The sequence below is a fragment of the Erithacus rubecula genome, assembly GCF_903797595.1.
Source record: "Erithacus rubecula genome assembly, chromosome: 6".
Classification (NCBI taxonomy): Eukaryota; Metazoa; Chordata; class Aves; order Passeriformes; family Muscicapidae; genus Erithacus; species Erithacus rubecula.
Window position 1 is genome coordinate 34,102,920 of NC_136688.1, and position 12,505 is coordinate 34,115,424.

A 12,505-nucleotide genomic window follows, 5' to 3' on the forward strand; every position below is an offset into this window, starting at 1 on the left:
GTATTCTAATAAAAGGAAGCCTTCCTATAAATATACTTTGATAAAAATCCTTTCTCCAAAGATTCAGATCCTTTTCAGTATGAAATGCAATAGAACTAAGAATATGTTGGATTCAATGAACACATTAGCAGGGACTTCCACAGAACTAGTAAAGAATTTTCCTCCTTTGTCCATCTGAAGACAAGATGAACCTTCTAATATTTTGAAGAAAAAATTAAATAGAAAATATACAGCTAAGAAAACAGAAACATGGTGAGTTGTATGTTACTGCCAGAAGGGTATTAGTGATACTGTTCAAAGAATGCCTAGGAGTGCAGCCTAATAAACCAAATTTATTCAACATACAAATTTCTGCTTCAAATACATTTCTCAAGTGTTCCCATACTCCTATATAAACACTATCAGAATCCCATAAATAAAGTGTTCAATCAGATATTTTAAAAAATACTTAAAGGAAGAAAACAAGAGAACTAAAACTAAACTCATATTTATTAGGACTCCTACATTCATAATAAAAGTTCCCTTTTCCTCTTCTAATGTGCAGCTAACCAAATCTCATACATTCATCATACACTTTTGCTTCCACTCTTACAATAATGCTTGACCTTTCAGTTCCAAAATGCCAGATCTATACTGGCACTGAACCACAGTTCATCTGGCTGACTGCTGCAGCCTGTGCTTATCTCCTCTGCAGACAGACACACACACAACATTTGCTCAGCACATTGCATGATTCTTGCAGACCATTAAAATACTATGTTGTATTGCACCTATGCAAAATGTAAACAATAAAGTTCATTAGGAATACAAAAGCACAGCAGGTGCTGCAATATGAGCTGAGTACATGCCTTGTGTTTCACCAGAAATGTTTTGCTCTAACACAAATTGTTTTAGTCATATTCTGTGTTCAATTATACTGCAGGTACAATTTTCTTTACTAAAACAGACTAAGGTGCTTCAGCTACAGTAATCAACACCTCCCACTTGTAGGTTTCTGTAGATAATTTTCAGCGCTTTCAAGAACTTGTAATATAAGCTCTAAACCAGAAAACAATCATATTTACTAATTCTTAAAGTGCCAAGAACACAAGTTCAGTAGGAAAAAATACAAAAAAACATGGGTCGTCCAGCTTTTAAATACAGTTTTAAGTAAACCACAATGAAAAATAGAAAATGCATACTACTGATTGTATAACCCTGCATACAAGGACTGACAGTTCAGCTTTCTCTCCTCTGACCCTGTATTGACTTGAGCAATAAAAAATGAATGCAGTTGATCAGGACAGCTTTTGCCATCAGAGATCAGTGCCTCAGGGGATGCTGACCCAAAGCACAAGGAGTTTTCAGTAGCAAAGCCATTGCAGTAACAATGTGTTCTACTGCCTCTTTTGGACAAGACATTCAAAAACAATTACTATAATACACCCTGAATTTACAAAACTTTAGAATGTATATTCTGTTTAGTTCTTTATAATAAGGCTAGAAATAAAACACTTCAATCAATTCAACATATGCATCTGAACACATACTGTATTTCATTTGTCCTTCCACCACTCAAGAGCTCAATATCATACTGTAGTGCTGAAGGCCAATCTCTTCTCTTTCCAGGTTTTTTTTAAATCCCTTCAGAATAAATTTTCAACGCATATTAATAACATCCTGAAAAACCCTTCTTATGGCCCTGTATTTAGATAGACTTAATCCTTTAATTAAAAAGGAGATAACCCATCTACAGCTACTTGGCATGCACTATTGCCAAAATCCATAATAATTTTAAACTGTTCCTGAATATTTTTCAATAAAAAACAGCCCGCATTAGTTTGAATAATTCCCTAAACATTACAGATTGTCTGTACACTTCTTTCTCATTTTCAGTGTTGCCTCCCTTTACATGGTACAGGAATTGTCTGCAAAAATGAACTGCTGCACTTAGTTTAAGATCATTTGGGAAGGACACTAAAACACTTTCAGGTGTTTATTGAGGAAACATGTTTAATTTGAGGAATCTAACTGAAGGTTTTCATCAGGTGCCATCAGTAAGGCCACGACACATTAGAAGTTTCATTTGCTGTCCTTTGCTCCTAAAGATTTAAAAAGCTACTTGCCTAATTTTGACAAACTGCATGGTAGTGATCTACACTTCAAAAGCATATAAACAATATACCAAATAAAGCACTGAAGTCCTTGGTAACTTTTTTCACTTCATCACAATTACTGATGTGGACTGATTATGTGAGAAATATTAAGTTCAGATTACTTGGTATCTTTTTGAAAGTGAAAAACTTGTTTCCTGATATGGAAAAGATGAAGGATGACTTGCAGGAATAACATGCATTATTCCTCATTTTGCTTTTTCCTGTTCTAATCAAAGAATATGGAATAGGGTCCTTAAGAAGAAGACTATGTTTAAAAGCTCAGCTGGCTAACATTATGTGACCTAATTCTTACTTCCACTCTTTTCTGCATCCATTAGGACTTGGCCTTTCTCTTTACTAATCCTACACTGTTCTACAGTTGCAATTTTTACTTTCATATGGCATACATGTCTCTGTACTTTTAAGCATCTTTCCAGATGCTCTAACTACATGTTCCAACTGCAAAATTCAGTCTTTCAACCATCTTCCAAGTTTTACTTGCCAAATAACACCTTTACATCTTTATGGTTCCAGCATTCACTCTACTGCACACCCATGCAAACTCTGCACCATTCCTAGTCATATCTTCTTACATCAGTGCTTTTGACAAGTCCTATTGACACCTAAGGATACCCTCAGATGGCCTCTATCTATTTAAGTCACATAATTGTGCTCTCCCTTTCCTCTCATAATTTAAAAAAATAAATCATGTAAAGAGAGCAGTATTGGCAAGTATAGTTATGCAGGGCTTTGAAAAAGCAATTACTCTTTTTTTAGTGGACATTTTCATAGCACTCTACATAAAAACCTTATTAACATTAACCATTGCTTAACTAGTAATATGGATGAAAGGGGTTGTTACAAAAATATACAGGGCAAGAGAAAAAAAAAGTAAAAAGGAAAGTAAAAAAAAAAAAAAGTAAAGTAAAAAATACATCTGAGAAAGGAATCAAGAAAAAAGAAATTTTGGTTGTATGGACTCTCGCCTATGCTGGGTCAAAAACTGGGAGAAAACCCCTCTGGATATTTTCATTTGCAAAAGAATGACAGTTTTCATTGTTTTTTAGTTACCTGATAAGACAACTTCAACTAGGTCTCCTTCTTGTATATCTGCAGCTGATTTCACCAACTGGAGAATGTTTTCAGAGGTAGGGTCATGGCGGAAGAGCAAGATTTTGTCGTACATCCCATAAAAACCACATTCGGGAAACTGCAAATACAAACCCAGGAGAATTTACTATGCTGTACAACACCTAACTGTACAGTACAAAACTATAAAACACAATAATTACATAATGAGATTTTGAGGGCGGACTGGACCACTTCTCAAACTGGTATCAAATAGGATATGTAATTTTTCATCTATGAAAATATTTACCACTATTTTCTGAAAAAGTTTTTTCTCCCAAGCAAGTAAGCTCATTTGCCTTTCTCTTCCTGTGAACAATGTGGTATCCACTAGGAAATGTAAATGTAGAAGTAAATGTATTTTGCAGCCACTGCTGGTAACTTTTTCCTCACACAAGTTAAAATGATTTAATTAGACCTGGAACAGGTGGTTGAACTAGATGTCCTTCAGACTGCCCTTCTAGTCTATATTATATTACTCCATGTTTCTATGATCTCTCCCCAGATGTCTGCCTAAAATATGCTTTGAAGACAAAAGAAATATATTTCAGCTTTGCCTAAGATGCAATGCTTAAATGATAATTCAATATGAAACATCTATTTTTTGAGACTGAAGTTAACAGGCACATAAAACAATGTTTCAAAACAATATTTCAAAATTTAATCATAATCATTTGTTTCAATGAAGAGAAATTTGAGCTTAAAAATGAGATTAAATTTTGTTTAAACTAAAAACAGTTTTTAAAAATTCTGAGGTAACATTTTTCCTTTTTTTGTTTTCTGCAGCAAAAAATCAGCACTTTTTTTTACTCGCCCAGCCTAAAGAACTAAGACTTTGTTCTGAAAACACAATCAAGAAACCCTTTCTATGTTACAAAAGAATCCACTCAATTTTATATCAATGCACTACTCCATGTTTTGGCAACATGCAATGAAAAAAAAAAAAAAAAAACAATGACAAGTAGAGCCAGAGAAAGAAACTGGTATGTTTTGAGGTTATACAGAAACACGGTGGCATTCCTAAGAATTTTCTTTAATAGAAGCAGTGAAATATTATTCTTCAAAATGGGAACTGCTGATCCTTTTCAAAAACTGCAAGATTTTTTCATTTCACTGGATTTCAGAAATACCCCAGGCACTTCCCTCTAAATTCATTATGATTTAAACTGTTTGCTCTCTCTTTATATTCCCATTCCATTTGCTCTTTTCAAATAGCTCTACGTTTTCTACCTAAAAAAAGCATTTGCAATATTACACATACACATATGTATGTACATAGAAATATGTGCATCATGAGGTATAATCAGTAGAAAAAAGTAGATTCAATCACAGCATTTTTTTATAAAATACATACAAGAAATATCTTCTGTTTGAATTATTTTCCCCAGATACACTACCCTCACATCAAAACAGTCATTTTGATGGTGTGATTCTGCAAACATTGTATAAGGACCAACTGTTGCCACAGTGACAAAAATTCCCCCCAGCTAAGCTTATTGCTGCCAACAGTAATGCTGATATGCACAGACCAAAGTAAACAAAAAGAAGCCCCAGTGCTTGGTATTACACCACCATAAACAGCATTCAGTTCTGCTAAACATGAGACAAAACAGGGAAACTATGGTACTGGAGCTAAATTCCCCAATACTAATAGAAGGCCTTGTTTCAGTATTAAATCTGCTTAAAGCAGAATTACCAGAGTTAAATATTCATTATAATTGCCATAATGAGGAAATAGAGTACATCTGTAAGAATCAGGAGTGGAAGATTGCTTATATGGGATTCAGAAACAGGATGTATTTCTGGCTGCTTAACAAGTCATCAGTGGTCATTAAGACATCAAAGCACTCCATAAACACCTTTTTGCCTTCTCCAAGTGTGTAGTAAAATGAATCACTTTAATGGCCTTTCAGTGTGGTTCAGTCAAAGGTGCTTTAGTTTACAAGTGAAACTGGATAAATGACCTTTACAGCATAATAACTGGCTTAGCTGTCACAGTGTATTTCAAATGTGTCCTACCTCCCACTTTTTAGAAATAAAAATATCAGATTTTTAACATGATCACTTACCAGCAATCTTAGGTTCCAGATTTAAAATTTAGCAAGACTTTTAAATAAACCCAAGTCTTGATGTTATTTATTAGATACCCTCTTATCCCGATTTTAGAAAATGTAAAGGGAAATACTCTAAAATGACTTCTCCCCTTGTTTTAACCAATCTCTTTCCACTAATAAGGAGGAACAAAATATGAGTAGATATAAGTGAAAAGATAAATTTAATAACAAGTGAAACTGCAACAGGCAAATAACAGACTTTTATTCCAAACTGAGGATTTAAAAAGAATGCTGTCTAAACAGTCATACAGAATATATCTGATATTATATTGTAGTAGCTTTTATGGTAACAAGAGGAACCATCACTAGTATTGAAGTCCCCTGTAATAAGCACACCAAAATTGCATGCTTCTTTCATTCTCTAAAAATATTACATCACTATTAGCTACCCATAAGATTTTGAAGAAATACAAAATAAAATTACATTTACAGATGAAAAAGACTGCTGATCAGGATCTCAAGTAGTAATTTGTTATTTCCCAGATTGTGGGCACATTGGCAGCAGATCAGCCATAAAATACAGGGTAAAAGGAGCCTTCAGCACCAATCTCTCCTCAACAGATAGAAAACAGAAGCAAGCACTGAAGTGGTTTTACCCTTAGCAACTGTAAACATCTCAAGAAAATCCACCACAATATTTTACAAAGAACCATATAAAAGCCAAGTGATTATGCAAATTTTGGATTTTCAATTAAAAAGCCTTCAAGTAATACTACCAAAAAAAAAAAAAAAAGGCAGACTCAAGTTTCAATAACTAGAACATCTAATTACAAGTATTCAATAATTCATTTAATCCACTATCCATTGCATCAGTCACTAATTTCAATGGCATTGGTCCCTTCACATGCAAATATGAGCTGAACTATGTATATCCATAACAGTGCTGTTATTAAAAGTTGTTCTCAAAACAAGGATCAAAGACAAGCTAACAAAAGAAAATATTAGTTATATTTAAAACTCTATTTATTGTGACAATCGAATGGTTTTATTATTAGAGAATGAAACTTTACAAGACCTGATATATCTAAATGTTAACGTATTTCCAAATGGAATTGCAAAGCTTTCAAAAGTTAATAATTACAAATCATATACACAGTTATCTGAATGGACAACCTACTCACATCCTTCTTTTCTGGTAAACCACAACTCAGAATGGAAATTAATTTCAAAGAGAGATAAGACTCTCTAAGGTGAGACAACTCTTCACCAGTTTGGTTTAATAATTATGTATTTAAAAGATTAGCATACTAATAGTTTTCATAGTCAAATGAAAACCACGGGAGAAATAAATTTCTCCCACTCAAATAACTTAACCTGGAAAAACTGAAAAACATATACTCTAAACAATGATGATGCAATGATTCATTGCAATTAGTAATATTGTCCAATAGTCAAAAAAAGTCTGTTGCTGTGATAATTTTGCAAAAATACTTCTTTCAACATAATAAAATTGTAGCATACTGGCAGATGGATTCTCACTGCTAAGAGTGAAAAGGAAAAAAATTCATCTTCTTGTTTCTGTCTTTTTGTATATTACTATTGTATATTTTGAACATATTCTGTAAGGTTTAGTTTTTGTTCCTTTATTCTAGGAAGTAATGGGAATTTTTATTTTTTTTTTCAGTCATCATTGAAGTTTTTCTTAAAATTAAATTTCATTTTCTTTTTTAGTGATGACTGTTTTTTTTTTTTTTCTTCCAGATTAGTTATGTTTTTACAAGTCCTTAGTGATTACCGTAACAGCACCTGCAACAAGAACTTTGATAAAACCTGGAAGTCTTTTACAGCACAAAGATATTGATCCAGCACACATAAGGGCTGTGGGCTAAACAATGTCTTCACAGCACGTGGAGAAGCTGAGTCACACTGAATGTTTGTTGACTTAACTGGCTGCAACACCAATAACCTTGACCTAACCTAAACAAGACTGTTGACCTGACCAGAACATGTGCCTAAATAAATAAGTAAATAAATAGCTTTACATCAATACCACTGTTTTAGTATGAAGATATAAATGTATAAAACTTCTGAAGCAATCACATAAACCAAACTGAAATACTTTTCTTTTATGTTCTTAAAATAACAGTGCATTTTAATTTTAGAAGTCAGAATTTCTCTAAAGAGGTCAGAACACAGGAAAATCATGACACTGAAAAGCCAATGTTTCATCAAGAGGACTGCCTACATTATCACTTAGTTGTAGTAGTCATTATTACCTCACTTGCAAAACTCGAGATTTTTAAAAGGTTCCTTTTACCAATATTATCATGAAAATATTAACCTTATGCATAAAGAAAATACAAGACTTCATGGTTTTGTTGTCAGAAACACTAGGCAGTGTTCAAAGACTTTCTACTGTCTTCTTATAAACACCACTACAGTTACTGCTACAAAGTTAGACAAATGATGGAGTTTAAACAGGAGTTTACACTATGGCTATGTAGAACACATGTGGCAGTATCTGAGTACAAACAGGACGTGGAGCTTGCTCCAGCAGCAGCTGCATCTCCACCTCAATCCAGGATGCCACAATCTGTGCCTAAGACATCTCAGAAATGGTGACTCGCCCTAGACCTTTCCAGTAACTGCATTTGCACATTCCAGGCATACAAACAGCAAAGATAGGCAACAAATTATTTCCTTTCCTATCTTTCCTTCTTTTTTATTTTTCCCAGGGAACCAGTCTTCAGATACACAAGAAGGAAAAGGGTCAGAAAATATAAGGAGTAGAACCAATAACCTTGATGCTGCCAATGTTGCAGTAAAACCCAGGTCAGACTCAGGTCAAAGCCACATCTCACAGGTTCAGGAAAACAGACAAATAATAGATGAATGAATATCTTGATTTGGAAAGCTAAAGTGGCAACTAAAGAAATCTTGAAAGGCAAGGAATAGATGACCAGAGCAAGGAAAATACACATAAAAGAGAGACACTGGGAAGACCTTGACTGTCTCATGACCCTTGAGGATAGCCAAGAGCCAGATTTACAAGGGTTAAAGTGGTGAATGGCGACAGCAGTAGAGGTCTTTGCTCCCTTTTTGCCTTTGAATTCCTAAAATAGGTATTAGCAACTTGCTTCCAATCTAACTGCTAAGTGAAACAGACAAGTTACTGAGAATATACACTCTAAACCAGCCAGAAACCATTCTCTGGATCCACAGATAAGTGGCACTGAAATGGCTCACTGCCACACTGATGACCTCTTTCCCCGGAGGCAAGGAGATGACATTGACACTCCTTATTTTAAACATGCTAGGACCCAATGTCTGGGCATCATCTGAAAGAATGTGATTTGGCACAGTTCAAACTGTCTCAGGAAGCATTCAATTAAACAACTGAAAAGTTTATGTGTTTTTGGGCCAATGCTTGAGCCTGTATTCTCATTTCAGTTTATTTATAAATATATTTTTAGATAAAACCTCAGAGAACTATCACCATTTCGTACATTCCTAACATCAGTTAAGCTTCTTAACGCTTTACTGTGGGTAGCATCATTCCTTATTTTGTATTATAGTATTCACTATTCCTTTTACATTTTTACTACAATACTTGATGCATATACATAGAGGACTTGTTACCTGCAGAATAGCAGTCAGTAAGCAGCTTCCAAATGAGCCATCAGAAAGCACCAAACTTTTTATTGACTGCTTTTGATGTAAGCAATATTTTAGATAACAAATACTTACATATAAATGTTTTGCTATCTCTGTTTGCAGCAGTGATCTGCTGCAGAAATCAGATTCCTTCATCTCTCTTAGATCAGGAACAGAGTATGCTGTCCACATTGGCTGTGGAACAATGAAGATCCACAGAGTTAAAACATGGCTGAGCTCCTTCACAGAGCTATCCATGAAAAACAAAAAGTATGGCCATGGTGAAACATAGAAATATGGCTTTTTTTGGAGAGAGCCCGAACTCTGAACAACCTATTCATCAGTCTTTTTTTTAGGGTTGTTTCCTGTGGCCATTCAGGGTAGGAGATGTTTCCTTTGTATTTCTCCAAACAAACAGATTCTCTTGCTACCTATGCTTCCCAGCACTGTATGTCATTTGCCTTGTGTCACTTGAATTGCTTGCCACCAAAAATACTGAATATAGACTACATCACTCATGCTACTTCCATGCAGAGAACTGCATGGATTTTAAAAACTCCCAGTTCAGGGCAACCAGACCTGAGTCTTCTCTCACTGTTCCTGAATTGTGTCTGACAAGTGGCTGTTGGCTGGGGTCAATCAACCACAGCAACTGGACATGAAATGAACATGAAAAATCTAAATAATAACATTTTTCTCTCAAACAAAGAGGACTATAGCATAATTAGTTGTATTTGTATTTCATGATAGTGTAACACTTTGTTCTATCTCCATTTCCATTAAAATTACTGCATTTATTTTTCAGTGAAATCTCTATGGACGTATCTTATTCTGAATCACAACATGCAATGGGCTAGCAAAAATATGTTGATTTTGTGTTGGAAGTTGATTTTTATTAATACCATACAAAGACTACCTTAATTTAAAATAGCCTTTGTAGCCTCTTTCAAATATAATGTGTTCTCTCTAAGACTAATTTTTTTTATTATTATTTCCTCATCATTTTGTAAATATTCTATTACAACTTCCAATGCAATGAAGACAATGCAGAGTTAAGAAACTGCAAAGGAAGAATAAGTTCAATAATTGAGAAAGAGAGAAAACATTCCATTTTGTCACATAAAAATTCTAAAAGTTAATATGCCATGCCAGTCAAATCACACCTGTACAGCTGACTGCTCTATCATGTAGATTAAGAGGTTAATTCAACAGAAACATTTAGAGAAGTAATAGTAATTCAACTGCAATGAGACTCAGAATATCAACTTGTCTTTGCACCTGTTGGTGCCAAAAGTATTATCACAACTACCACATCTGCATATACTGCATTATTGAACTGAAAATTTTCATGGGCAGAAGCACTGAGGGAAACCACTTAGAGTTCCTGTCCTCTCAGTTGCTTCATGCTGAGAGTTTGAGAACTACATTGATTAATGTCACATTTCTCAAAGACAACAGGGGGACCTCAGCAGAAAGGCTCCCACAGCTCCTGTACATGTTCTCTGTGCAGCTCAACACTGTCCACCCCAGTGCAGAATTATGGAGCTTCCTGTGAAACGTTTAGGAGAAGAACGTGACAGCAAGTGCCAGATTGTTGACAGGCATCCATTTATGTAGATACTTCATGAACAGATTGCATTTCTCACCGAGGAGGTTGAGAAATGGAGCAGCAACTTTCATGCCCTTCAACAATCAGGCAGAAAAAGGATGATGAATCACTAACAAAATCAAGAGTTTTTTTCTAGTTCCTTTAATGTAAAAACATCTAAAGAGCCCCTTGCTCACAAGTACTGACTGCTGCTGAAGCTGTAAGACTACTAGTTGTATGCTATATACTACGTCTAGGAAAACAGATTCCTACTTTATAAAAGGTGAAAGAAAACAAATTTAAGAGCCAATTCCATACATTATTAATAAAACAACAAAAACAAACCAAAACAAAGCCCAAAGCCCCATTTCTGTGAGAGTCCACCATCAGATGCATTTCAGCATCATTGATGCATCACATCAATTCAGGAGACTCAGTACCAGTCACATACCTCACTGATAGACTACACAGATGTAGAACAAGTGTCTTTGATCCTTTTACAGGTTGCACAACACGAACTGCTTACATGCAGTCAAAGCTTCTGTTTATGAAGTAAGAGATCTCCAAGATCTAATGAAGGTAAGAGTATATGGTTTACTCCTGAAAAAGCAGAATTCCCTCACATTTTAAGTAAAATATTAAGAGAGAATCTGAAAATTATTTACTCTTTCATCCACTCCCAATATTAATTCTGTATTTCAGGAAATATACTAAGAGTAATTTGAAAAATACTTGTAAAGGGCTCTCTCATACTGAATGTGATGCTTAACCATCATACTGGTTCCATTTTTAGTACTACTAATTAGTTTGCTACTCAGTTCTCAGTTTTACTTCCATTTATTAATAACTAGGATCATTATTAATAAAAGATAAAGTGACACCACCAAGTAAGAGGATTACTGGGCTCCCTCATTCTGTAAGGAATACAATCAGGAAGGCATTCTAGCAGAAGAAAAGACTGAGGGCACTCATGTTGGACTCCAATTTAGCATGAGCACACCAGTCTAGAACTTAGTCTGTATTGGGTATCAGATGACTAACTTAAAATAAACAACTCATAATGCCATGTTATGCACACTAATTCCCCATTCCAAAACACTAAGAGAAAGCTGTCCATAAGAGCTACACATAAGAAAAACATCAGGGCAAAAGTGCCTTTAAATTATTGTTTTATGCAGATTTAGCATTGTTTTGTAGTTCTGAGTAAACCATGTCATAGGAAGTTTGAGTTTCATTGTCTACAACACCCAAAAGGATTTCCCTTGCCAAACACCTGTTTAGGGATTGGAAAACAACATGATTTTTCTTTTTTAACATGACAAAAAATGGCAGCTTTTATATAATAAACAGAATCTACATATAGGCTTCTAGAGAATCACTTGGAAGAGGCCATTTGTGTTTCAAGCCTTCCTACCTTAAAAGTTTCAAAGGTGGAGTGCACAACTTTTTGAATGATACTAGGACACTGTCAATAAAGAAATGGAAACCACAGAAAGGAGAATGGGATCACAAGCAGAAAACAACAAAGTTTCTGTTTTCTGTCTCTGTAATGGGACCATTTGCATCCAGTGTTTCCTTTAATTGCAGGTATTCACTGCAGGAACACACAGCACAAAGAGGCATAAAGATTAAACATATGCCTAAGCCTTCTGGGAATCTAGAAACACAAAAAATGAAGAAAACAATTTAAAGATAAATATATGAATAAACCTTAAGAACATATTTTTTTTGTTTTGCTTTCAAAAATACTGCAATAAACACAGAAATTACAAAAAGGAGCCTTAAGAGTATGTCCCCCCTACATATAGAATCACAATATTCAAAACAGAAACTTGATAGCACAGATTTAACCAAAAAGGCTAGAGTTGTAGAAAACCAAGGAAGAAGCCCAAAGTAATGTGGAAATATCACCGTCAGCATACTTAAAGCACACTAAAAGTTTTGCT

The 12,505-nt window shown here is 34.7% G+C and overlaps 1 protein-coding gene across 2 annotated transcripts in view; it reads right to left on the reverse strand.

Annotated features, from left to right (window-relative positions):
• PRKD1 (protein kinase D1) overlaps window positions 1-12,505 on the reverse strand; it is a 114,361-nt gene that overhangs the window by 52,761 nt on the left and 49,095 nt on the right. For both annotated transcript variants that reach the window (XM_079308691.1, XM_079308690.1), the window contains exon 2: window positions 3,207-3,345. In XM_079308691.1, coding sequence (XP_079164817.1) covers window positions 3,207-3,345 — 139 coding nt within the window. The remainder of the gene's footprint in view (window positions 1-3,206; window positions 3,346-12,505) is intronic.